The sequence below is a fragment of the Simochromis diagramma genome, unplaced genomic scaffold (genome assembly GCF_900408965.1).
Source record: "Simochromis diagramma unplaced genomic scaffold, fSimDia1.1 OVJJ01000413.1, whole genome shotgun sequence".
NCBI lineage: Eukaryota > Metazoa > Chordata > Actinopteri > Cichliformes > Cichlidae > Simochromis > Simochromis diagramma.
Genome location: NW_024386948.1, coordinates 10007 through 34769, shown reverse-complemented (window position 1 = coordinate 34769; position 24763 = coordinate 10007). Strand labels below are relative to the sequence as shown.

At 43.9% G+C, this 24763-nt stretch overlaps 3 protein-coding genes across 8 annotated transcripts; all 3 read right to left on the bottom strand.

Moving 5' to 3' along the window:
* Positions 1-189: 189 nt before the first annotated feature.
* On the bottom strand, positions 190-12972 carry sf1 (splicing factor 1). Its single transcript, XM_040038413.1, has 12 exons — positions 12578-12972; positions 11945-12076; positions 10377-10452; positions 6893-7045; positions 4439-4528; positions 4152-4335; positions 3917-4032; positions 3642-3749; positions 3363-3555; positions 3057-3288; positions 1655-1819; positions 190-1257 (listed from the first exon to the last, which is right to left on the bottom strand). The coding sequence occupies exons 1-12, from the start codon at positions 12837-12839 to the stop codon at positions 926-928; spliced, it is 2043 nt and encodes a 680-aa protein (XP_039894347.1). The 5' UTR covers positions 12840-12972; the 3' UTR covers positions 190-925.
* A 1588-nt stretch (positions 12973-14560) lies between these two features.
* LOC120737611 (RNA-binding protein 4.1-like) lies at positions 14561-18954 on the bottom strand. Of its 5 annotated transcripts, XM_040038419.1 has the most exons (4): positions 18695-18954; positions 17268-17691; positions 15683-16581; positions 14561-15520 (listed from the first exon to the last, which is right to left on the bottom strand). In XM_040038419.1, the coding sequence occupies exons 2-3, from the start codon at positions 17671-17673 to the stop codon at positions 15728-15730; spliced, it is 1260 nt and encodes a 419-aa protein (XP_039894353.1). In that variant the 5' UTR covers positions 17674-17691; positions 18695-18954; the 3' UTR covers positions 14561-15520; positions 15683-15727. The 5 variants fall into 5 exon arrangements, with proteins under 5 accessions (XP_039894353.1, XP_039894351.1, XP_039894354.1 ...); XM_040038417.1 differs by having other exon boundaries at positions 14561-16581; positions 18695-18953; XM_040038420.1 differs by lacking the exon at positions 15683-16581 and having other exon boundaries at positions 18695-18950.
* A 543-nt stretch (positions 18955-19497) lies between these two features.
* LOC120737610 (RNA-binding protein 4.1-like) lies at positions 19498-24504 on the bottom strand. Of its 2 annotated transcripts, none has more exons than XM_040038415.1 (4): positions 23703-24504; positions 22271-22699; positions 21171-21907; positions 19498-21006 (listed from the first exon to the last, which is right to left on the bottom strand). In XM_040038415.1, the coding sequence occupies exons 1-3, from the start codon at positions 23923-23925 to the stop codon at positions 21177-21179; spliced, it is 1383 nt and encodes a 460-aa protein (XP_039894349.1). In that variant the 5' UTR covers positions 23926-24504; the 3' UTR covers positions 19498-21006; positions 21171-21176. The 2 variants fall into 2 exon arrangements, with proteins under 2 accessions (XP_039894349.1, XP_039894350.1); XM_040038416.1 differs by lacking the exon at positions 23703-24504 and adding an exon at positions 23596-23618.
* Positions 24505-24763: the final 259 nt, after the last annotated feature.

Genomic DNA, 24763 nt, shown 5'->3' with positions numbered 1-24763 from the left:
CGTTTAAAGAAAGTTGCTTCAGCATGGGGACACGAGCTGCACGGCATTTTTAAGGCCATGTTCTTTTAAGCAGACCACATTATGTAACACTTTAATGAAGTGGCCAACAGGGTCTCCTCTCGGGGGAAAGAAAATCTAGCTTTCTTTCTGACACAAAGGGCTGACATCCATAAAAGGAGAAACAACAAGTTGACATGGATCAGTTTAATATGAAACCAACATTAATTCAGGCTAACATTACACGGTGGACTCCAGAAATGAACAATTTTCTACTCAGATAAGTCAAACAGAAGCAACACTAACACTGCACACAGCGTCTAATCACAGCAGAGATACATGAACGAGGATCTTCTGAGCAGTCGATTAGTGCAGGGGGCACAAAGCTCTGTGTCACCGCCAAGACCCAGGCCAAAGAAGAAAATGAAAACCACAGGAATCCCTGGAAAACAATCTTAGTACTACAAAGGTTTTACGCAACTAAGGTACACTTCCTATGTTGCATACAAAAATATTCATCTTGTCCAGCTCAAAGCGAAGATGGGGAGCAGGTCAGAGTAGAAATGTGTCACTTTAAACAGAATGAGCTGTCTGAATGGATCATGCAAGCTGAACTCTGATATATTAAAGCCAATGACAGGCAAGTCTTCACATACATTAAACCTGGTGCTGGCTGGCTGAGTCATAACTGTACTTATGTAACAAACTATGGCAGTCAGAGAGGGACACTGTACACATGGGCCGAGCGCCGTGTCCACACAAACGTTAAAAACAGCGACAAGAAGTGGAATTAAGTTACAGAGTGAACAATCACAGCCTGTCACTGTTCACAACATCATGGATCCATAAAAAATAAAGCACTGGTTACATTTCTGTGAGCACAGACTTCAGTCTATGGGTACATGGTGACCATTCCTCTGACCCACACTTAATTCTGGGGGGGAGGGGGGGGGGGGGCAGGAGGCATGCCAAAAGGGGGCATGCCCGGTACCCCCATCCCCATCATTGTGACAAAGTTAGAGGGGTCCATGGGTGGTGGAGGTGGTGGTGGGGCATACATCACGCCCGTGGAGCCTGGAGGAGGTGGAGGTGGTGGTGGTGGAGCGCCCGGGGGCAGTGGGGGCTGGACCCCAGGTGGAGGAGGCACCATGGACGGAGTACCCATGGGTGGTGGGGGCTGGGCTCCAGAGGCTGCAGGCTGTTGGGGCTGTTGCCATGGAGGCAGGGTGCCGGTGGCGGGGCTAGATGTGGTGGTGGTGTCTGTAAGAGAGCAGGGGACACATGGAAATGAACTGTAGGCAAACATAAAGGTTCCTTATGCATAGAGTCTCCACAGATCTGTGAATAAGGTGCGGTGAGTACGTCTTTGTGTGTGTGTAAGGACAAAGACATATTGTAAATATGCACTGCCTATCTGTTTGATTCGGTGATAAACTCTCAGTCAAATCAACACACCAAGGCCAACACTCGTCTTTGGGTGACAGCCCCCCCAGAAACCAAAAAAATGAAGCCGCTTTGTTATAGATTACACAGTGAACACACTACCTCTCGTTTCAGTGTACACAGGAACCAGTTTTGAAACCACTGACGTATAAAAGAGCTGTGTGTGTGCTGAACCACTGAAAGTTTTCTCAATAAAGCTTTTGTGCTCTCTTACTCTGTTGCCAGGGCAGTGGTGTGCTAGTTGCCATGCTGCTGGTTGGAGGGGGAGGTGGAGCCTGCTGTTGCCAAGGTGGCAGAGGTCCTGAAGGGGGAGGAGGTGGCTGGCTGCTTGGGGGAGGAGGTGGAGGTGGCATCATACCCATTGGAGGTGGCAGCAGACCTACAACAAAAGCACATAAGTTTGGGGGTTCTTTTCTATTTTGCAGATTTTCTACAGTAAAGTTTTGGGTCCTTTTCTAATACAGCAGACGCTCAGACGCTTCTTTTGCGTTTGACCTCTTCAATATTGGAAAATCTTTACAATAAAACACACTTCAAAGCAACTTAAGTACGACACAAAGAACTCAGGAGGTGAATCTGAATCTGAACTGAATCTTACACAGAGTTCATTAGCTTTCATGAGACGTCTCAGTAACTCGACTTGAAAAATCTAAAAGCCTTCATGAGAGTCCAGCCTGTGCCAGCTCCCTGCCATCTGTGGGACATCACTGGCACTGTATGGATCACCAGGTCTTAGCCTTTTACCCAGACTGTACTGTTATCACCACCATGCAGAATTTAATCCTCCATACACTCTGATTTTTGTTGGCAGTATCCGGACCTTAAGTCTGACATCATTAGCTGTGTCTGGGCCCAAACTCCGCTTCAGGTCCCAAAAACAAACTAACACTGCGGCATCACTGAGAGTTACAAACTGTCTAAATTCTTTCATCTTTAATAAAATGATCAGTGTTGCTGCTTTACCAGGTGTAACTATTAAGTTTAACATCCAGGCATCCACGAAAACAGAATTTATTAAATTCAACGGAGTTAGAAGTTAGCAGGAAGTTAGCTCGCTAGTTTCCACCTAAACATGATATAGCATGTTCTGATAGAAGTTTTTCATAAATCTCTCAAACGTACAGCTCTGCTATCACTTCCAACATAAATAAAGACAGAAAACTAAACAGCAGTGACATTTGTAGGGTTACTGAAGTTGGGCTAGCTGGTATATAATGATGTGCTACGTGGTGGCTAGCGACACAGCTTTGTTAGCATAATATAAACACGGTGAAGCTGGAGGATGAACGCTAACTTTTTTCCACTCAATAAAACATGAGGGTTCCTGATGGTTAGGGACAAATGCAATCACATGGCAGGATAAACGGACCAAACTTCAGTCAGGAGAACAACTGAGACAATCCATCCACAATACCAGGTTAGTCATTAATAGACTGCTGCATGGGCTTAAAGGGTTTAGAAACTGACTTTTAAAATAATTAAATAGAACAAGATACAAAGCATTAAAACATGTCAAATACACAACAGCCCTAATGAACGCAGAGTAGCTTGGACCTGAAGCAGGGTTCATATGTCATCACTAAACACATTGTTGTGTAGTCTGGATCTGCTCTTACCCATCGGGTGTCCATGCGGTCCAGGTCCCTGGCCCATGGGAGGAGGAGGGGGCTGCATCCAGGGTGGAGGCAAGCCATTGGGGTTGGGAGGCATAGGCGGTCCTCCCATGCTGGGCATCGGAGGAGGAAAACTGTGAGGTCCTCCAGGACCACCGGGCCCCCCGGGCCCCCCAGGCATGCCGTGAAAGTTCCTGTTCTCGGCTGGACCAGAACTCATCCACGGAGGCCGGTTCTGTTGAACACACAGAGAATTTCAGACAGAGCTCTACACGACGAGTACAGAGAACCACGTGCGTCCCAACTAACCGGTGGAGGTTGGGTGCTGTTGGGGCCTGCAGCCCGAGGTGCGCCCTGGGTGCTGGTGTGTCCTCCGGCTGACGTTGGGACAGGGGCCTCCCCCAGCTCAGCCATGAGAGACAGATACTCCTTGTCCATACGAGCCTTGTCTTGAGCTGACTGAGGGGGCTCTCCACCAGTTGCTCTGTGTGCAGCGAACGAGCTGTGAAAGAAGCACACGTCGTTACACAATTCAGGCGAGTGGAGTCAGGAGTTCAGCTCAAGTTTGGACACTCAGCGCATCGTCACCTGCTGTACTTGCAGTCTGAGGAGATATGGCCAGCTCCACCACATTTAGTGCAGAGGGTGGTGTTAGTAATGCTGCGTGGCTCAGAGTTCTGCCAAGGACGAAGAATCCTGTGGATACAAGAGACAATAAGCATGGTGTCCGGAGACTTCAGAAATGGAACAAATCCATCCTTGATTTCTATTCTTGCTCATTCTGTACTTTAATGACCAGGTGGCTCCTCGTGTTATAACAAATAAGAAGTGATTGTGCACAAAGCCCGGGCAGTGTCACAGACCTGTTGTCGTCTTCCCTCAGTGTGCCATTGAGTCTGGCCAGCTCCCTGAGCTGCATTTTTCTTAGGTCGTTCTGATCCTCAGGCGTCTCAATGCCTTGTTTCAAAATGTTACGAATCTGTGGACACACATTTCACACCATTAATATCACGGTATATATTCCCCAAAGTATACATGCATTACATTTAACAAACTGATGCTAAACATCTTCACATAATGAACAGGAGGTGCTCCAACCTGCTCCACAGCTTTCTTGACGTTCTCCATCGTGTTGGCAGTGACCAGGGCATGCAGAGGCTCGTCCTCCCCTGGCAGCATCTGGCCATCTTTTCGACCAACCTTCCCCTCCTTCACAGACCCTTTCCCCCGGATCATAATCTTGGCACAGCACTCCTTCTCAATGTTCTTCAATGTATTACCACTGGGAGGAAAAATAAACGTGAGAAACTCTTTCTTCCCCCCTCAGTTGCAGTATGAAAGCACGTCAAACAAACTGCATGACTTTAAGATGGCATCGAACTTACCGGGGTCCAATGAGCAGACCAACAAAGTTGATTTCAGGGTATTCATCTTGAGGGATCATAACTTTGTCGTTGACTCTGGTGGCTGGAGGCCTGGAGAACACAAACAGGTAAAGCATTTAGCTTTCTAAATGTCCTAAGAGCCAATCCAGTATTTAGATCATCAGCAATTAGCATGGAGAGTCCCACAATGTGCAGTAGGGCTGCTCTACAGGAAGAAAGTGTGTACTCTTCACAGAATCATTAAGATACAAATGAAAGCACAAAGCAGATGGACTCCAATCACTGATTAGACAGAGACCACTGAAGAAGAAAACTATACTGAAATGATTCTGTTACTGACCAGTCAAACGCTCTCATTCTGACAATTAATGCATAAAAATCACTTTCTGATGACACATCATTCGTTTGCATGCGTGACTGCACATGACAATGATGAAAAGAACACAGTAGTAATGTCGAATGAACACGCTTCTCAAAGCTTAGAGAAACGCTTAAGTCAATCAGACTGTTGGCACTAACAGAGACCTCCACTCTTCTTTCTGTTGATGTCCTGTTCTATAAGAGACAAGGAAAATAATGGCAGCATGTCTCTGGCCACAGTGTACCCATCATCTAATGGCCAACACTCCACATCCCAGATCAGATTCTTGACCCTAACAGGAGTTCACTGAACTCAGATGGTTTGTGAGGCAGCAGTGGGCGATAGATTCAAATTTGTGCTAATGGCACTAATAACGATGTAGACCAGTAAAAACAAACAATGTTTTATCAGTGAGCTTCCAGGCTTCAGCGTTTACTAATACGAACAAAACCAAAGGTATCTGCTATCTTTCTTTACAATGAGCTGCTGCTAGAACACTACGGTTCTGCTCAAGTCCTGCTTTATCACAGCAGTGACTTCCATCCACCGTCTGCTCTGACAGTCTGAAGGACTTCCACTAGCTTTTTCCCACTAAAGGTTTAATGGTGATTATGGGAACAGCAGCACTGTTTCAGACTAGAAACATGTTTTTTTTCATGCTACCTGAGCTCATCGTCTCGGTAACAGGACGTCTCTATGCTTTTCACAGTGTGTAAACAGACTCCAGCTCCACACGAAACTGTGCCAGCCTGAACACTGTGTGGGCTTTATGTTGTCACGTTATTTATTCATATGCTGCTCCCAAATACATTGGTATCGCAGGTCCTTTTTTAGTTGCAAATGTTGGTGAAACGCTCGCAGTGAGGCGACACTTCTTGTGATTTGGTGGTGAATTGTTTGTGTATCCATGGAGACAATGGCGTGCTATAGAGCCGTCTTATACGACGCATCGAAGCAAAGAATTTGTGTAAAAAATACTCAAATTGCAGCAGCCTAGTGACAATTACTCATCTAGTCCACTAGACTCACACATCCTTGCTCTGAACATCATTTCCCCAGCTTGAACAAAATGCTGTACCTGCAGAAACAGATCCTCATGGAAAATGTGTCACAAGCTGCAAACTGCGATCCAGGCAGTTTAACATCTAAACACAAGGCTGACTGATTAGCTCAGCTAATCATCAGGGTCTGACATTACCAACAGCCCCATGGCCCAGAGGACACATTACCCAGTTAACCGTTTGGATGGATGGATGGATGGATGGATGAAAATTAAATCTTTTGTTTCTCTCAGTGCCCCCTCTAACCTTTTTCCTTCAGTTGTTAATTATGTCATATTGTTCCCAGAGAATAAAAAGCTAGTAGATTACAGAGAGGGAGACTAGTGGACTACTCTAAAAGTAATTTGGGATTAAATACGACCCAAGTACTGCTTGTGTTTTTAAGAGCAAACCCAAACTTTTCCTCACATTTGTTAAGGACCAATTGTCACAAATTGCTGCTGAAATGGGCAACAATTTGCACCACAGGCAATATTCAACATGCATGCAATGTTAGATTAATTTGCCGACATCAGTGCATTTGTTCCTTTGCAGGTAGCATCAACACACCTGTGGAGAGTGTGGCTAGACATTGCTTCAGGCAACTTTCCTGTGACACAGTCTATATGCAACCACTAATTCTGCACCAACTGACTGCAGAACACTGCTTTTGCAAAGCTTCATCCATCTACTTATCAACTTTCCCTGTTTGCAATTTCCCATCACAGACACCGAGGGTGGCATTATAACATCTTCAGTCCAACAGTTAACAGTTAGTAACAGTTACCTTATTTGGGATACACACTCACACTAACAGCAACGCTTAACCATCCGGTCGGTCAATTGGTCATTTGTTATTTACTTTTTCTACCAAAATCACACCAGTGCCCCCCATTAAAAGACCGCGTGCTGCATGTTGTTTTTCTGTCCCTCATCAAACTGGCGTCCCAGATAAAACGCCAGCCTTTTATTTTATCAGATAAACGAACACAAAATGAAACAAAAATTTAAAATACAGTCAATGGGGTGAAAGAAAAAAAAAGATAATCATACTTGTAGTCTGCAGGAGGCTTGAAGTCAGGGTTGAGTCCAACCATTTCAGTGATAAGTGCATGTCGCTCCTCCTCGAGCTTCTTTCGTGTGCGATACTCGCGGGTGTTTAACCTCTTGCCCTCGCTGTTGTAGATGGGCTCAGGAGAAGGAGACCTGAGAGCGGCAGACAAAAGACAAGACAGACATCATCAACACCCTCCTACAAGCAAAGCTCTGCCAATAACAATCACACAGGCTCCCTACAGCTGACTAAGACTTTAACAATAAAAGAATCTCAATCAGTGAATCTTTAAAACAACAATAAACTTTGAGACTGTAATTGTTTCTACTGAGAGAATCTCAGATGGACTCTGACTCATGGCCAGTGCAGCAGTAGCAGCAAACTTAAACAAAAGAAAAGTATATAGGAGCTCTGCACTGCCATTTCAAAGACTGAAGTCCATTCTGACATCAAAAAATTAATATTTTTTTTTAAACAAAACCAGAAGAAAACAAAAGAAAAACGTAGCAACCAAAGCTGTATAGTGGCAGTAAACAAATAATCTGGAGGGGCATCAACCAAGAAGAAAAAATAAAATACACGGCCATAACTTCAACCTGCATACAGGATTGTTGGCCTACAAGAAAGCAAAGTTGGAGGCAAGAAAACAAATCAAAGCAAAATTTGCAATCCTAAGCAGAAACGCTGGCTGTGAGAGTTGCTTGGTGCTGACGTGGTGGAAGAGGTCCGTGCCTCCCCTTGGATGCTGAAAACCTGTGGTACTGCGTTAAGGAGGCTCTGTGCTTGAAAAAGGGTTAGGTTGATGTGGGGTAATTTGGGTTAGAGAAAAGGAATTAAGATTAGATATCCACCTTTTCCTACGCTCCCCCATCAGAGAGCCACATGTGTCCACGTGACGAGTGAGAAAAAAAATTTTCATTTTACGCTTCAAACTTCCAACGCTGACAACCTGAAACACCTCCCAAGTTGGTCACATTAGATTGGGAAGTGATTTCTAAAGCTTCTGCAGCTCTGCATTCAAGTTTTGGACAGCTGTGGAAATGTCTGATTATGATTAAAAAAAAACTATATACAGTGTACAGGTGACCGGGACGCTACCTAGCAAAGGTCAACTTCACACTCTAAGGCAGCCATTGGCTTTCCAAGAACACATACATTTGTGTCAGTTTTCCTCCAGACCTCAAAATCCAGAGGGAAAACTGAGCATATCCTCCTCCTCCCTGGGCAGAAGTGTTCACAGCCTCATTAGGGGAAAACCAGAGAGGACTAGCAATAGATCACTCGTTCACTCCAACACAAAGCCCAGTTGGATCACTGGGATGTAATCAAGTAGGCTTCATGCCATGGGCTGAGTCACTGGCAACAATGGACCAAAATAAGTATGTGAAATAAAGTAAGACAAAGCAGTAGTTTGGTGCTTGTGTGCATTTAGTACCCATCTTTTCAAAATAAGCCAATTCAAGTCAAACCTAAGATGTGAAATAAATCAATATGCAAACTTATTTGTACACTAGTCCAACCTGTGTCAGAGGAAAATCTTTACACATGAATTATAGCACTCACATATCCAGACAGGCCCCTACTGCAGACACAGAATAAGCAGTGTGCAGAAATACTACAGTTTTAAATTTGAGGCAACGACTGTGTTAAGTAAACTGCCAAGCATCCAATAGAAGGAGTCTGGCAGTGACTAGTTAGATACCCTTGTTAGGACAGCTCTAAAGACTGAGCTTATAGTCGACTATGGAAAGCTGGCTTTCAAAGCCTTAAAATCCTTCAACTTATTCTCACTCCCACCTCAGGCAGGTCACAATTTAATGTGCTTTTTGGCCCTGCAGCACATGTTCGCTGCAGTGTACTGAGGAATGAAACACAATACCTAGGAAAAGTTCATTTTCCAAACATTTGTGCGGATGTTTGAGTTCAAAATAATATCAGAGATATTTGGGGTTGGTGTCAGTCATGTAAACCTTAGCTACATTACTAAACTTACATTAACTTAATAAGTAGCAAACTAGTAACCCTTCTGAATGGTTCATAGCTTTTAATACGTGACCACTCCTCGCCCTCGTGTTCTTTAATGTGGCCTTCAGGTGTGTGCATAACAGGGACACACACCTACCACTAAAGTCTCTGTGATGGTATTGACTCGTATTCGGGTATAAAATATAGAAATTAAATACATATGCAGCTCCACAGTGTAGAGGTTTATACGCTCATCTAATGCACAAAGTTCAAAAGTGGGAGGGCGGCATCAGAAAGGGTGTTGGGCATTATTCAGTGGCTCCTCTCCTGTGGTGAGTGCTGCAAGAAAGTGAGCAGCCACTGTTTTTGTTTGTTTTGTTAACAATACAGTTACAGCTGTCAATTAGGTTGAAAATATACAGAGTGAAGACTTTGACGAGCTATTGAGTTATAGCGAGTTAATGTGGAATACTGCCTTTACCTGAAAACGTGAAGGAGAGGATCACCGAGTTTATATATGAGCTACCCAGCGTTAGCAATAGCATTATGAGGACGCTAGCTTCAATCTGTATCAGGATGGAAAACACTAAAGTTTGTCAGCCTGGTAACATGTGAAACCAAAGGTCGCAAACAAGCACAGCCATCTATAAATGTATAGAAAGGTGAGAGGGGAGTGAGAATGTGTTGGCCTTTTTTTTTTTTTTTTAACTCAAGATCAAAACAGTGGTTGTAATTTCATTCAAATGAAACAATTCGCACAAGCTTGTACAGATTTCTGTGAGAGAAACAAATCAAAGGGACCATTCAATCACTTCTCCGGTACTGTGAAGCACATGTTACAGTGTTCCTGTGCTGATGGCAGCTGTTGAGCTCAGAGCAAACACCTTTGTCAAAACTTGGTTTCCAAAAAAGCAGCAGCAGCTACAATGTGCACTTTGATTTAGTGTTTTTGTTAAACAAATATCTCACCTGTCATGAAGGAACTTTCTGTTTGCGCCAACAACTATTCAAATGTTACTAAGGTTGGCTTTTGGCTGTCCGTTCTATTACAATTCTTTCATTTCAGTGTAATTACAAACACTGCTTCTCCATCTTGAGTAAAAACATTCAAACTTGTGTTGTTTTACAGGAAACAGTGTAACAGTGGAGTTCCGTTAATCACTCTCCAGTTTACTCAAAGAAAATGTTAATTTACTTTTAAAAATGCATCATTACCAATTCTAGACAATCACTGCATGTATAGAGAAGTGCTGAAACTAGTAGTCACGTGTACTAAGTGGTGATGGACGAGGAGCATTCTTTAGAAAAACGTTCATATATATCAATTCTCCTCTAGCAACAGGAAATGGAAATGTGAAGAACTCAAACTGTCTAAACAACACTGTTCTTCACTAAACTACATCCTTCAGCTAATACTAAAGTTTTAGGCTAACAACCACATATACTCTGAACATGTCTTCCAAAAAGTCAAGAAGGTAGAGAAAGTGTTACTGTTCGTGGATTTAATCTTTTTCCGACCTGTCCTCAGGGTTAACAGGGATTCCCAGGTCTCCTGTACGCAGTTTACGAGTCAGGTCTTCAATCTGCAGTTGGACTGGAAGAATTCAGGTTAGGAAAGAAAAACAAGGATGGAGAGAAATTTGATTACCACAATAACAACAGAGAGACAATGCTCTGCACATTGGAGCACTATCTCATTCATTACTGAGGTAAAGACAAACGGTGAGTCTGTTAAATACAAAAGGAAGATCAAATAAACATCTGGCAAGACTCTAAAGTATTACATCATCAGAAGCACACATTACCAGCAAGTCCTAGAGGTCGTTTACTTTAGCATGAAAAAGTCTAACGTCTTCTGAACGTCAATGTGTCCGTTAACTCCACGACTCCTAATAATACCTACCGCATAAAAGACTCTTTAATTAATTCCATGAAAAGTGCTTAAATCTTAAACATTTGAGGATACGCTGGCTATTTGGTTTTATAAAGTCAGTCGCAGTCACTCCACAGATCTAACACTGAGGGGATCATTCCAAAGGCAATGAAATCAGTCAGTCATCTAATGCACATTATGAAAGCTGTGATGAAATACACCAAACACACAGGTTCACTGGCACTGAAACTATTAGTCTGGGTTATTGAGAAGAATAATAAAGGGCCAGTGACTTGTGCTTCATCTTTAAATCTTCCCTCACAATGTTTTTGGGGCTTTACTGAATGAGGAAAAATAACAAGTGTGACGACGGAGGGTGGGCACAAATGAATGTTTACATACCAAGATCAACCATTACCAATGAGTGCACAACATCAATAATGATGTTAGTTTTTGACAAAAAAAGGATTGGTCTGCTTCAGAACACCCGCTGAGGGCCTGTGAAGGCAGTATGTTGGTGTTACACTGCTGCTGGAAGGCATGTGTGGTTCAAAAGGACTTTTTATGATCAATGTTTTTGGGACAGGCCAAAATCAGAGCGCGCACACAGTCCTTAAGCATTTCCGAATTTGCAGTGCCCACAAAAACAACAATTTGTCTTCTTTAAACTCACTGGATTCGTTTGCCATTGAAGCAGCATTGCTCACACTTCAAACCAAAATAAACAGCATTCTTTAGCAATGTTAGGACATTATGACTAACTCCTCCATGCACAGGAACAAAACTGATGATGTGTAGGGAATCAGGCAAGACAGTGAGCAGTGACCTGCAGCTGAGGACAGATATCTGCAAGCAGTGGTGTTTAACAATCTACTCCTCTTGCTAATGGGTGCCCAATGGTATGCAAACTATAACACTATGCAGCACCACCACTAAGCCTCCATTACAAAGAAGTCAACTTAACATTTTCAATCATAAAGTAATCATTGCTCTTCAGAAAAGACAACAGCTGGAGCAAAATGTCCCATCGTGTTAGAGTAAACATACTGGAACCAGAATGTGTAATGGGTGTCTTTAGAAGCTCTAACTGTTGGCAGTTCAGCAAACAGGATAAAATTATTACTGGCAGGGAAACTTAAACCCCAAACAAGTAATTTCCTAGACACATAATACAAGAAACTACATGTTTCATTATCACCAACTCAATATTTACCTATATATGCTCTCTCCTGATCCCGGGTCAGTCCGGGTGGGATAACGGTGGGCATGCCCGGTATGACGGTCTTCTGATCAGGCGTCTCGCTGCTCCAACGACTCTTCTTTCTTGACTTCTTCTGGCCGAAATCTACCGCGAGAAACACAGCATGCCGGTGAAACATTACATGATGCACGCCAGCTCTACCGCCCTTCACGGCATTGATGGAGCCAGTGTATTTCGAGATTAAATGCAGGAGAACGGCAACGTGGTGACTCCTCGTTTGGGCTCTATCAGCTACTCCTCTCTCATGTGCTTCGATTTAGAAAAAGACAGTTATGGATGGCCTTGATGAGGTTTACGTATGAAAGCGAGGCAATGCACTGTTACCAATAAAACATACCGTCAGGCAGAGAGCTGTCGTTTCGCCAGACTTCACTATTAACCCTCGTTAACTAAACCGTCAGGTCAGAAGAGGACAACCTAGACCAAAAAACACCAACCACTATCGTTTACTAACCAACTTTAGCGGCTCCTTATCCATGCCGTTCAGGCCAGGGCTCGTCACCCATGTTGGTTAACGTCGTTAGCTTCAGCTCGCTAACGCCGCGTTGAGGGCTACAGGAGTTAGCTTCAGCTCGCTTAACTTACCAGGTTTAGCCATTCCGCTCCCCGCAGCAGATTGCTGTTGAGCTTGACTCGAAAAACTTGTCCCCGGGTTGAACTGATGAGACTGGGGAAAAGATGCGCTTGGCATCGAAGGCTGGAAGCCTTGTAGAGAAGGAAAGGACCCGGGCGGCCCCGGTGTTGGCATCAGCCCGTTCCCCGCACCAGGCCCGGCATCAAAGGCTCGTTTAGCGCCAATACTAGGGTGCAACTTCCCTAATGGAGTTGCATTTGCTCCCGTCGCCATTTTAGAATTACTTAAATGGCTCAATCAGTATGAGCGATCAGTCAGCTCAGGTTTAAATGTGTGCAAATAGCTGACAAAGTGCTTCCTGCTTTAGCTCTCACACAATACTTCAATCAAAATGGCGCCCAACAGAAAATCACAAAGGTTAATCCTTCGGACGTGGGACGGGCCTTCGCAGTAAGAAAGATTCCTATTGGTCAGACCAATGCTCCCTGCGCCTTTCATTCTAAAAAATTGATTGGCTGAAAAATGTCAATCTCCTATTTTTGATACCTCGTTAACAGGCAACAAATCGCAAATATAACGTGTCTATACGCTCACCGGCTCCAAGTCTGTACATTAATGCATGTAGACGACCTCCTGAAATTCATACCTAGCATCAGCGTAGGGAAGAAAGGTGATTAAGATTAAGAGACTTTGAATGGGAGCTGCGGTTTCACAAACTGCCGAGATTTTCCTGTACAGCCTCTCTCTCTGAGGCTTACACAGGATATTCCGGAAAAACTTCTACTTTCTACTTCCTGTAGAGTGCAGTGGTGTTTTTAACCTAGTCTAGTTTATTATGTGTACTCTGAGGTATTTATAGTCCTCCACAATGTCCACATCGACCCCTTGGATTGAAACAGGGGTCACAGGTTTCCTGGTCCCCCTAAAGTCCACAAACAATTCTTTGGTCTTTGTCTTGTTGAGCTGCAGGTGACTCTGCTCGTACCACACAACAAAAGAAAACGCTACATCCAGATGAACAGAATCAACTTTTGGAGTTTTACCTACGTGGATGACTGAGCATGCATCAAGATGACAAAAGAGTCCATCATAACTCAGTACTCTGTCTCAACACCCTCACTGATGCATCCAACCACCGCAGAGTCATCAGGAAACTTCTGAAGATGAACCTTCTCAATACTGCCCACTCAGAAGGCCCCTTTTCTTGTCATTGAGGAGGGGTTTTATGTCCTTAGTTATGCACAGCTTGTTATTTAGGTAACAATGGACAGTCTGAGCAGGGACGATGGAGTCAGTGATACACTCAGTAAGCCCACTGATGTCCTCACTGACAAGTTTACAGTGTCTCCCAGTCTGTCACCTCAAAACAGCCCTGTAGTTTCACTAAGACCTCCTTTAACCATTCGCACATGTGTGTGTGTCTGTATGCTAACAGTAGGTCTAAAATTCTCTCCCCCTTGGTGGGACAGACCACGTACTGTGTGAAAGTTGGCAGTGTAAAACTTCAGATACACAGCCAAGTGTCATTACTAAAGTTACTGTACATTATACATAATCATAACAACATTAATAATAGTACTCACTAGTTCGGGTCAGCCATGAAGCAGGACAAGTTCAGACTCCAACGGACAATCAGCTCTGCAGGGAGGCTTATCAGCACCGATATATCCCTTCCATCAAGGACCTGTACAGGCCCAGTTTTAGGAAAGGGCCAGAAAACATCTCTGCAGACCCTTCACATTGCAACTGCTTCCTTCAGGAGGCACTACAGAGCGCTGTTTACTAAAACCAGCTGCCAAAGACAGTTTCTTCCCCCAGGCTGTCATGCTGATGAACACTGAGAAATAGCCCACTGTTATATCATTCAAGGTAACAGTGGCTTAGTATTACACTATTAAAATGAGTGTCTAAGATTCATCCAGGGTTGCACTATGTTCACCCCATTTATAGCTATGTAACTTGTAAAAGAGCAAGAGGGTTTTTTTTTTTTTTAAAAAACAAAACAGGTTTTTTGCATTAAAAAAAAAACTTGAACTGGAGTCAAACAAACTTGGCCAAACAGATTCTGATATATAAACATGTCCAAGTCAATGTTCATCATGTCATGACATATTTCATGTCACAAGTTGCATTTCTCATTCTCTGTATGACAAAGTGATCTTCCACCAGTCTTCACTTGTGTGTTCACGGGCTGATGGACTCTGCAGTCGATTTCACATCTTATAGTAAGTGCGCACACACACACACACACACACACACACACACACACACACACACGAGAGAGGTCACAATCCTCAAACTTTAGACAGATTTTTTATTATAACCTAATAGTGAGAAATCAATACAGACAAAAAGGTTCCGAGGTCAATGCTTTACTACTACAGGTTGAACATGTGAATCTCATATTTATCATAGCAATGGAAATCAATGGAATTTAAGTAATGTTCCTACTGTCAATAAAAGAAAAAAAAGAAAAAAAAAAATCAAACACAATGTAGCTTAAGAAAAAAAAAAAAAAGTTCTCCCATCTTAATTTCACAAATGTTTTCATCTGATCCCGAACAGAAAAGTGGAACCATGAGAAGGAAGAGAAGGTCCTCGTTTTCAGGCTTCAAGCACTCACATTTGTTTAGCCGTCGCTGCAGTTATGAGGCATACTTCCACTAACACAAATACACTAAACGCACATAATACATTAGAAGCTGCTGAATACACTTTAAGTTCTATTAACAGAAGACTCACCTTTACAATAAGCACCATGCACTAATGTAATGTGTTCAGGCTATGTATGTTTTTTTCAGAAGGGCAAAAATTCAGTTGTGGCAGTGTCACGTAAGGAATCAGGCTGGACCTGCTTTTACATACTTGCTAACTGCAGCTATACCACAGCGTGTTACAAGACAATGAGAGATGGGAAACTGAGCCACTGTTTGGACTGGAGTGTGAATTAGGACCTGGAAGAAGATCAAAGCATATTGTGAATGTATCCAACCATTTAGACTTAAATGTTCTGCTTACTGTGCCCACCCACCCACATACAGAGCGCTGACTTTAGCTTCAAACAACAGCAATGAGATTCACTGTGTGACGTTTACATGGCACTTCGGCTAGCCTACCTGCTTACTGTAAATCAGCTCTGCCCTGACTGCATGGGACAAGCACTAGTATGTATACCGTGCCCGCTCCGCGCCGGGATCCCGCGGATTTTCATAGGTAGAACTTCTTGGGAGGGCGGTCACCGGAGAAAGGCGCGAACGCTCATATGTATATCCATCTGCTTCGGCAGCAACTCTCCGAATCGGACTCCGGTCACGTGCGTAGTATGAAGAGACTGGGGCTGGTGGAGGAGGGAGGGGAGGGCGCTCGTATGGGTTGACATTAGAGGGAGGCAGACGCTCTCTCATTATAGCCGTGGAGGAGGACGCTGCTGGAGCAGGCAAGGGGACAGCGCGGCGTTCCTCGAAATAACTGCCTCCGTAAGTATTGGCCCTGTACTTCTCGTAGTAGTCCACAACCCCGTACGGATCTCTTTCCTCGTAAGGCGACCGTCGCACCGGGTAGGCTGGGAACGCGCCATAGAGTGAGCCGTTGCCCCTGTATGCTGCCTCGCCGCCATACATCTGAGCCATGCTATGTTCTGCAGCAGCATTTACACCATACCCCGGGTGTGGCCCATACCTCATTGCACCCTCATAGCCTGCACCTCTTCTGTACCCTGCCATGTTGCTGCTGTGACCGGAACCTCGGGAAAAACCGTGCACAGGAGCATAGCTGCCACCGTAATCTGGTTCGCCACTGAAGTCCGGATGATAACCCCTGCTGCGACCCCGCCCGCCAAATCTCGAGGCATCGTATCCATCAGACTTTGGCTCTGAACCGTGGTAGCCATTTTGGTCAAGAGGGCATTCTTTGGACCAGTGGCCTTCCTGCCCGCAACGATAACAACCCGATCTGTCTCCCATTCCCGGCGCAGTACGCAGGCGGCTAGTCGAAAGCTTCACGCTCATCAGTTTGCCTTAAAAAGAAAAGACTCAATAAGGATTTATACCTGCATTCATATTTCCTGCCTGTATCAATCAGCTAAAAGGCTGCATTGTATCTCAACAGTAGCAAGAAGACATACCTAATGATTTGAGCACTAAAAATATGGTTATTAAAGCTGAAATCCGTAACTTGAAACGCTTCTTAAACCACCGAAAACACAACAGGTAACTAATACGATGTGATCAGTGAGCGTCAATTTCAACTTGTACCCGTGGTGCGGACGTGGATCTCACCGGCGCAACCCGAGATTTATGATCCTGCGAATAAATGCGTGTCAAACACCACGTTCTACGAACAGGACTACGTCATGTCCGTTTTAATCCTGCCCTTAATGGGACTATGCATTTGGTACGATTTGTACACTCTATGTACTTCAAATCAAATACTTGGAATAACCACACAACAGGTGTTTACCTGACGAGTGAGTCATAAATTCCAGTCTGTGTCCCTTTAAGTCCACAACACAGGCGGATATTACCAAAGACATTACGGATACCAGCTTTAAAATGATGTTGGAATTGTCTATTAAAACTTACCTTAGTTCTTTTTACTCACCTGCATTTGAGCAATAATTTACCCATCAACATAACAACAATATTGATACTACATCTTTAATCTGACTTTAATTAAATCATCAAGCCCAGCCCAAGAGTTCACCTTTAAAAGCTGTGTTGTCTAACTGATTAATGGCTTCCATGGCATCCTCCATTCTCTCCATGTGAACAAAAGCATAGTTTTTTACTATGTCACACTCCAACACAGCGCCAAACTCTTCAAACTTGGCCCTCAGCTCCTGGTTGGTACAGGCAATGTTGCCAACGTGCAGTTTGGTGGATCCCCTTGACTTGCCACGACTTAATTCCACGTTCATAGGCTGGCCATTCAGCTCATACTGGTGGAGATTGCGGATGGCTTCCTCTGCCTCCGTTTTGTCATCCATGTGCACAAAGCCAAAGTTCTTGACAATTGAGCATTCTGCAATCTTGCCATACTGAGAGAAGAGAGAGCGAAGTTCATCTGATGTGGTGTCTGGGGACAAGTTCCCTATGAATATTTTCACCATTGTGCAGGGTCCACGTCACTAAAGGAAGAGAGGAACTTCAGCATTAGTAGCGTCATGACTCCGATGACTGAATTGAAACTTTTACCAGTTCATTTAACAAAATGCTATTCAGTTCAATTTTATTAATATAGCGCCAAATCACAACTCCAAGGTTGTAAGGTGAACCTCTGCAATAATGAGCGTTTCCAGCAGTGTTGTTGAGCAATCACTACTCAAACTTTATGGACTTTTTTTTCCATTGACAAGGCTTCCTGGGCATGTAGGAGTGAGGACCCCTACTAGTTAACTGTATAGAAAGTCTCCACGTAATCTAATGGGGTCAACACGAACAACACTGGTACAGTCCGCACAGAATAGAGTGGCAGCAATACTAACAAAGCCAGCACTCTGACAGTATTTCATTAAAGATAACCCACTCAGCTTTAACGAGTCACCGTATGGGCCTTGAACGTCAACTGGAGAATAACGTAATGGACGCGCTCTTTGGGCAAAAGTTTAAGCGCAACAATTAAAGTTTGACGAAGGAGCTGACCAACAGACAAAGCTGCAGTGGACTGGATTCAGCGGAGCCATTTCTATCGGCTGTTTAGTTTACAAAGAACCAGCGTGGTGTGCGGAGTCCAAAGGAAACGCGCGAACGAGCCATTAGCAAGCACAGCAGTGCCCGCGCGGTGCTTAACCAGACACTGAGCACGCAGCCGAAAAAAGTCGTTAGCGGCACCGCTAAATAACATCACCGCAGCTCATCTGATTACAATGTGCATCAAAACCGTGACAAAACACTTACACACTTAAACTTACCGCACTATACTACGCCTGCTTTGGTCAGTTACTCTTACGTAACGTCACAACATTCAGGCTGCGGCCTTCACTACACGAGTCGCGAGGCTGTAGCTTGGATGTTGGATTAGCAGATCTCTTTTACAGCAAACACTTCTGGAGCAGCTGGAACTGTGGTGCACTGGGTCATTTTCGCAACCGATTTTTGTTCCTCGCAATTACGGGGTAATACAATTCATACCTGTTAAAAGTCGCACTCCTCGTCTCCTCCCTCGGAGAATGAAATGGCGGCTAGCGCGTTGGCAGGCAAATACATACAGCTAACCCCGCTAGCGCTTTTTGGGAGGGACTAGCTAGCACCGAAAGCTAAGCCATGGCGTCTCCACATGCAGAGCAAAGGAAACCAAGGCAGGAGAATAGGCAAGATGGAGGATATACTTCGTGACTACGTGTAAAATAGTTTTTTTCTAAACATTATTATCAGTACTTGAACAGTGACATTTAAGAAATCCGACTTGCTTTGGAAGATTAGCACCTAATCACGCTGATAAAAAGTGAAAAAGGTTCTTTCATACAGTCGCTGGATAAATATCTTTGGGTCTTTGAAAGCGTTCATGCGGAGACACACAGCCCACTCAAAGCTGGATCTGTAGCCTGGAGTTTGGAGGTCCCATCTCGGTTCACGGAGCAAAGTTTTCAAGTTAACTGGACTACCACATACAGATTAGTGTCAATGCGTTTCGTCCAATATGTTCTGATATGAAAACCTTATTGATAACAACGTAGCGAAAGAGGGGGCAATTTCGTTCTGATCCATCCCAGTTTGGGCACAGTGGATCGTCCTGTATACTCTACCATCCGCAGCAGAATAAAACACACATGACCCAAACTGTGGCTCAGCACATAAGGCTGTTTTGGTTTGTCAAAATAATTTTTATTTCTCCCGGCTTGTCCCGGTGACTTCTCTCTCTTTTAAATGGAATGGAATTGTTAAGATTTAAATGGAATCTTAACACAATGAAGAGACAGGGGTTAGTGTTTTTCCTCCCTAAAATCTGCACTGAAAAGTTTAATTCAACTGTGGCTCTACATCAATGAAGAGCTTTAAACAAACAAACAAACAAACAAAAAACAGAATTTCAAAGAAATATAGATTTTAAATAGGTGAAGAATGGCCTTTCATGGAGACTTTTTTTTTTTTTACAAGACATCGTCTTGAACATTAACCTTGAGCCCCTATTTGGAAAAATAGCTGGATTTTATTTTCTGATATTCATACTTGGAGCATTTTTAGAACAAAATACCAAAAGCCACACCACTGCATTCATCATACTCAAGTAAAAACACTGAAAAGAGCATGACCAAAATAATTTTGGCTTTATTAAAAATCATTAACTTCAGATTTTTTTTAAAAGGTATATTAATATTTTTTCAGCTAGTATGAAAAATACAAACTTCAAATCCACTCATAAGCGAAACAAGGAAAGGCACCTTCAACAGTACACAGGACGTGCCTCACAACTTCTACAGCTCTGCTCCGTCCCCCCACAGACTTGTTCCTACTCAGTGTTACATGGATACAATAGAGATCTCACACATCGTGGCTCATTTCTGTTGTTGGCTACAGGCAGTCAGCACCACTATCATCGGGAAGAAAACCGTTTGTCAGTTGCACAATCCATATCAGCTAGCAGTCTCACTTTGGTGTCACTTAGTTGAAGAATTTTAGCCCAGCAGACACCTCAATTATTAGAAAATGAACAAATAGCAGAACCCAACAGACACATTTAAATGAGAAAAAAGCTGGAATGTTTATGATCTCCAGGCTTAACTTTGGTTTAAACTCAAAGTATCCCTCTGTAAATGCTAACTAAACGCCAGACTGCACACACATCCATTTCCCTGCTGCTGCCTTTAGCCTTTTAATCCACTACAGAGGGAAACGCTGCACCATTCGATTCCACACGTCTGGCTTTACCTGTGATAAAATACACATTGAGAGTTACCGCCCGCTGCAGCAATGATGATCATTTGTAACACTTTTTTCTCTTTATCCAAATTCCTTTTACTGACACACATGTCAAATGTGTGAAAGGGCAAGATCCAATTCTTCTGTGCAACAGGTAACCTATGCCATTATGTGGAATGAGGTACGCTTCATGCAATCTTAAAAAACAAAACATGTATTAACTGAACAAGAATATGTCTAAATGACAAAGAAAGACCAAAAATTATCATTTGCCGATTTGAACAATTTGCAACAAATGATGAGAGACATGTAAAGAAAGAAAGACTTGGCTAAAACCCGAGCTGAAAACCTGCAGAGTAAGAAAAATGTCAAAGTGTGACATTTGCTAATCGCCCCTTCAGAAAACAAGCTAGGGGAACATGGCTGAAAAGGACGAGTCGTCTGCAGGCCACTGGCATCTCAGATGCCTAGAAGATACGGACACCATTTTCCAAACAGAGTCTCTTTGCCGTACATCAACGCAGACTGAAGGAATCACACTTGAAGTGACGGCAAAGGAAAAGTCTTGCAGTTCACAGACAGACCTAGAAAGAGAGCACAGCATTCCTGAGAAACAGTGCTGACACTTACCACAACTTTAAAAGATTCACAACGTTAAAAACAGTCCAAGTTCAGACAAACACAGAACCGCGTCAGTGCCCGCTGACTGCTAATGTCTTAAAGTAACGTTATGGACTGTGGTGCTCACCTGGCTTTAGTAAGGCGCATAACGTGATGCATAATGACCCTTGGGTCGTGCAGCTGTGTATGAGCTCCGGGAGGCAGAGGCAGGCGACAGTTGTGTTCGCTCATAGGCAAAGCCGGCCGATGGGACAGCTGCTCGTCTGGTCGGGGTGTGCTCACCTGTGTAGCATGCGGCAGGCGCTTGAGGCGGAGGCACGGCCTGACGCTCAAAGGGATCTACACTGGATGAGAGCTTTGAGATGGAGGAAGGTGGGGGAGGGGGAAGGTAGGACATGCGCCGATCCTCAAAATAGCTTGAGCCAAAAGGATGAGCTCTGTACTTCTCATAATAGTTGACGCTGCTATAGAAATGGTCACGATCAAAGGCTGGTGACCTATCAGCATAGGAGCCTGGTGCTCTGCTGCCGTACCGATCCCCCGGCTCAGAGGCGTAGCCGCTAAGCCTGTGGGGAAGAGGTGGAGGCAACCCACCTACGTAACTAGCCGGACTATATGCAGAGCCACCCATGTAATCAGCTGCTGCAGGTGAGGCCATCCCGTAGCTGCCATAACTTGGGAGACCGTGTGGCAGGGCCCGGGCGCCGCGGCCTCTCATGCTGTCACTGTGGCTACCGTTCCGAGCGACTGGACAGTCTTTCGACCAGTGGCCGTGTTTCCCGCAGACAAAGCAGCCCGTATGATTTCCCATTCCCGGGGCAGTGCGAAGCCGACTGGTGGATAGCTGTACGCTCATCAGCTTGCCTTGTAAGGAAAGAGAAGACACGCATGAGACCGTGGGGACTCTGACACGGAAAGCTTCTTAACGACCATTAAACACGTTAAAGCGACAATGACTGAGAGAAGCGAAAAAACGTGCAGCACAGCGTGCAGGTGACTGAATGACAGTGCAGGGCCCATTCATCAAGTACACTGCCACTGGTTTTACAAAAAGACCTTCCAAACTTGTGATTATTTTTAGTTAACTCGTCAGTTATAGCAACGGTTATCCATACTCTGTGGTAATACATCAGAAAGAGGACTTTACTTATCCCTACGGCGGCAAAATAGAATCCAAAATCGCATGTACAGAGAAGACAACTTGCACTCCCCTGCCTGAGCGTTCACCTTTGTAGGCTGTGTTGTCCAGCTTACTGATGGCTTCCATTGCATCCTCGACTCGCTCCATGTGAACAAAGGCATAGTCCTTAACAATGTCACACTCCACCACTGGGCCAAACTCTTCAAACTTGGCCCTCAAAACGTCACTAGTGACCTCTTCCCCGAGGTTGCTGACATGCAGTTTGGTGGTGGACTTAGGCCTCCCTTTGCTCATTTCCACATTCATGCGCCAGCCGTGCAGCTGGTGCTGGTGGAGGTTTTTGATAGCCTCCTCTGCCTCGCTCATGTTGCTCATGTGTACAAAGCCGTAGTTTTTGACAGTGTCACATTCTGTGACTTTGCCGTACTTCTCGAAGAGTTCCCGTAGCTCCTCTGCTGTGGCATTGCAGGCAAGGTTGCCAATAAAAATTTTCACCATGATGAATTCTGTGTATCCTAGAAGATCAAGAAATATGTCTGTTAGGAACACATTCCATACTTATTGATCTAAAAGTATGTGAAGGCCATTTCCCATTTCTGTTGGTTAACAATGTCATGAAATTGCTACCTTATACAAATAAATACAAACTAAATCTAAAAGCAATTGTTCAGCTAATACAAAGGCCTTCGCAAACATTAACAAGGCAGGGCATGTTTGCTTAAACTGTTGAATGTGTTCACACCAAACATCAATGAGGACAGGCCAAAATCAAGTCACATAAAAGGAGAGAATCATTCACTCAGCTTCTTTTATTAGACCGCAGAAGATTCAACGTGTGGACTGTCTGTGGTGGTCAGAATGATGTCCATGTCAGACACTGGCAGGATAGCTTCTTATCTGTACTCATCACAGGTGATCTAACATGTGTGACTACTCGAGTAGTCAAGTGTACACACAGAGACTACACAATTCATTTAAACCGTATCTACATGTTGCTGCTGCAAAATGATCCGCAGATGAGAAGAGCAGAACTCCGGGCTGTGACAGGAGCTGCTTTGGGGCTGAGTGACATAAACAGACTTTTGCTGAGCAGCTGTGCTAACTTTTGTGTGTGTATGCTGTATTTGGAAAAGTACCACCTTCATATTACGCACTGCCTTCATTTGTCAGTGGAGACATGTCAACACCAGTTTTGCACTCGTAAAGTAGCTAGCTTGTTAGCACTAATGCGTATGTTACATTAATCACACGATAACGAACCCTAACGCCACAGGTATGTGTTGCTCCTAATTTCTAAACTATGTAAACACCGTTTAGTTCGCAACTCTTCACCATTCATCCACTGCTATTTATAATGTTTGACTGTAATACGTCCAGGAAGCTAATGTTCGCTAGCCGCAGACTCACTCACTTTGGCCTGTTAATTAATTTTCTTCTTTAATAAACACCACAACGTAAGTTTTACATCGCACACATAAAGAGTCGTGTCACGTCTTCACACCAAAACCCCCAGCTCACCTATAAAGAGACGTAGGCCTCGATACCAATGAATGAACAATGAAATGACGCCACTGTACCGTCCGCGTTCTCTTCTTCTCCTGTTGCTTTGATTGGTAGTTAGCAAACCAGCTTGGAGCCGTTCGCCCTCTACTGGCCTGGAGTGCGAACAAGTCAATCGGCGCCAAAAGTGAGCTCGTTGACCACAGCATATATTTTTTTTAACCATTATAAAAAAGGACATTAGATATAAAATTTACTGAAAAAAACCCCTAAAGCATAAGCAATCAGTTCAACCTGCTATGTTGTTTTTGTTTTTGTTTTTGTTGTTGTTTTTTTTTACAAAGGCAGACTAGCCAGCAGAGCAAAAGGAAGCTGCGACATGAAAATCAAACATGGAGATAAAGGAAAGATGGGAGCAGGAAGGCCCTTGAGTATTTCAACTTATTTAACATTTCTGTACTATTGTTATTTAATAAGGGTTTGTTCTTAATATTTAATAAGGGTTTCTGTGTGCAAAAAAAGAAAAAAGAAGAAATGAGCTGCACTTTTGTGGCTTGCACACTGGGAGGCTCCAGTAAAGGTTTGAACCAGGAACCATCTACTTGTGAGGCAATAGTGTGGGCAGAGCTCTACTCTGCCCACAAGGGTTGACTCTGACTTATACATCAAGATCAGAATCACCCTTTATCCTTTTCCCACTGTAAATGCCAGCCACACCAATGGCTGGCATTTATCAGCAGCTGGACTGTTTTGCACAGTGTAAGTCTGTGAGTGTGTGTTCTAAAATGGCCAAGTATGACTGCGGTCAAGTGAGCCCTCACTTACGAAGTCACAGTCAAGCTAGCTGCACCGCCAGCCGCACCTAAAATGTTGTTGCACTATTCTTACGCGAGTTACGGTACGGGTGCCGACTGGCTTAGAAATACGACTCTTCTGTATCCTGTCATTGTTATTTTGTTATTGTTATTTTACTGCTCAATCCACTTTAACTTTAGAAATATCATATATTGTTACACTACAAATGTTAAATTCTGTAAGAGCTGACAATATATTTCCAAAGAATTGTCTTCTCACTCTGA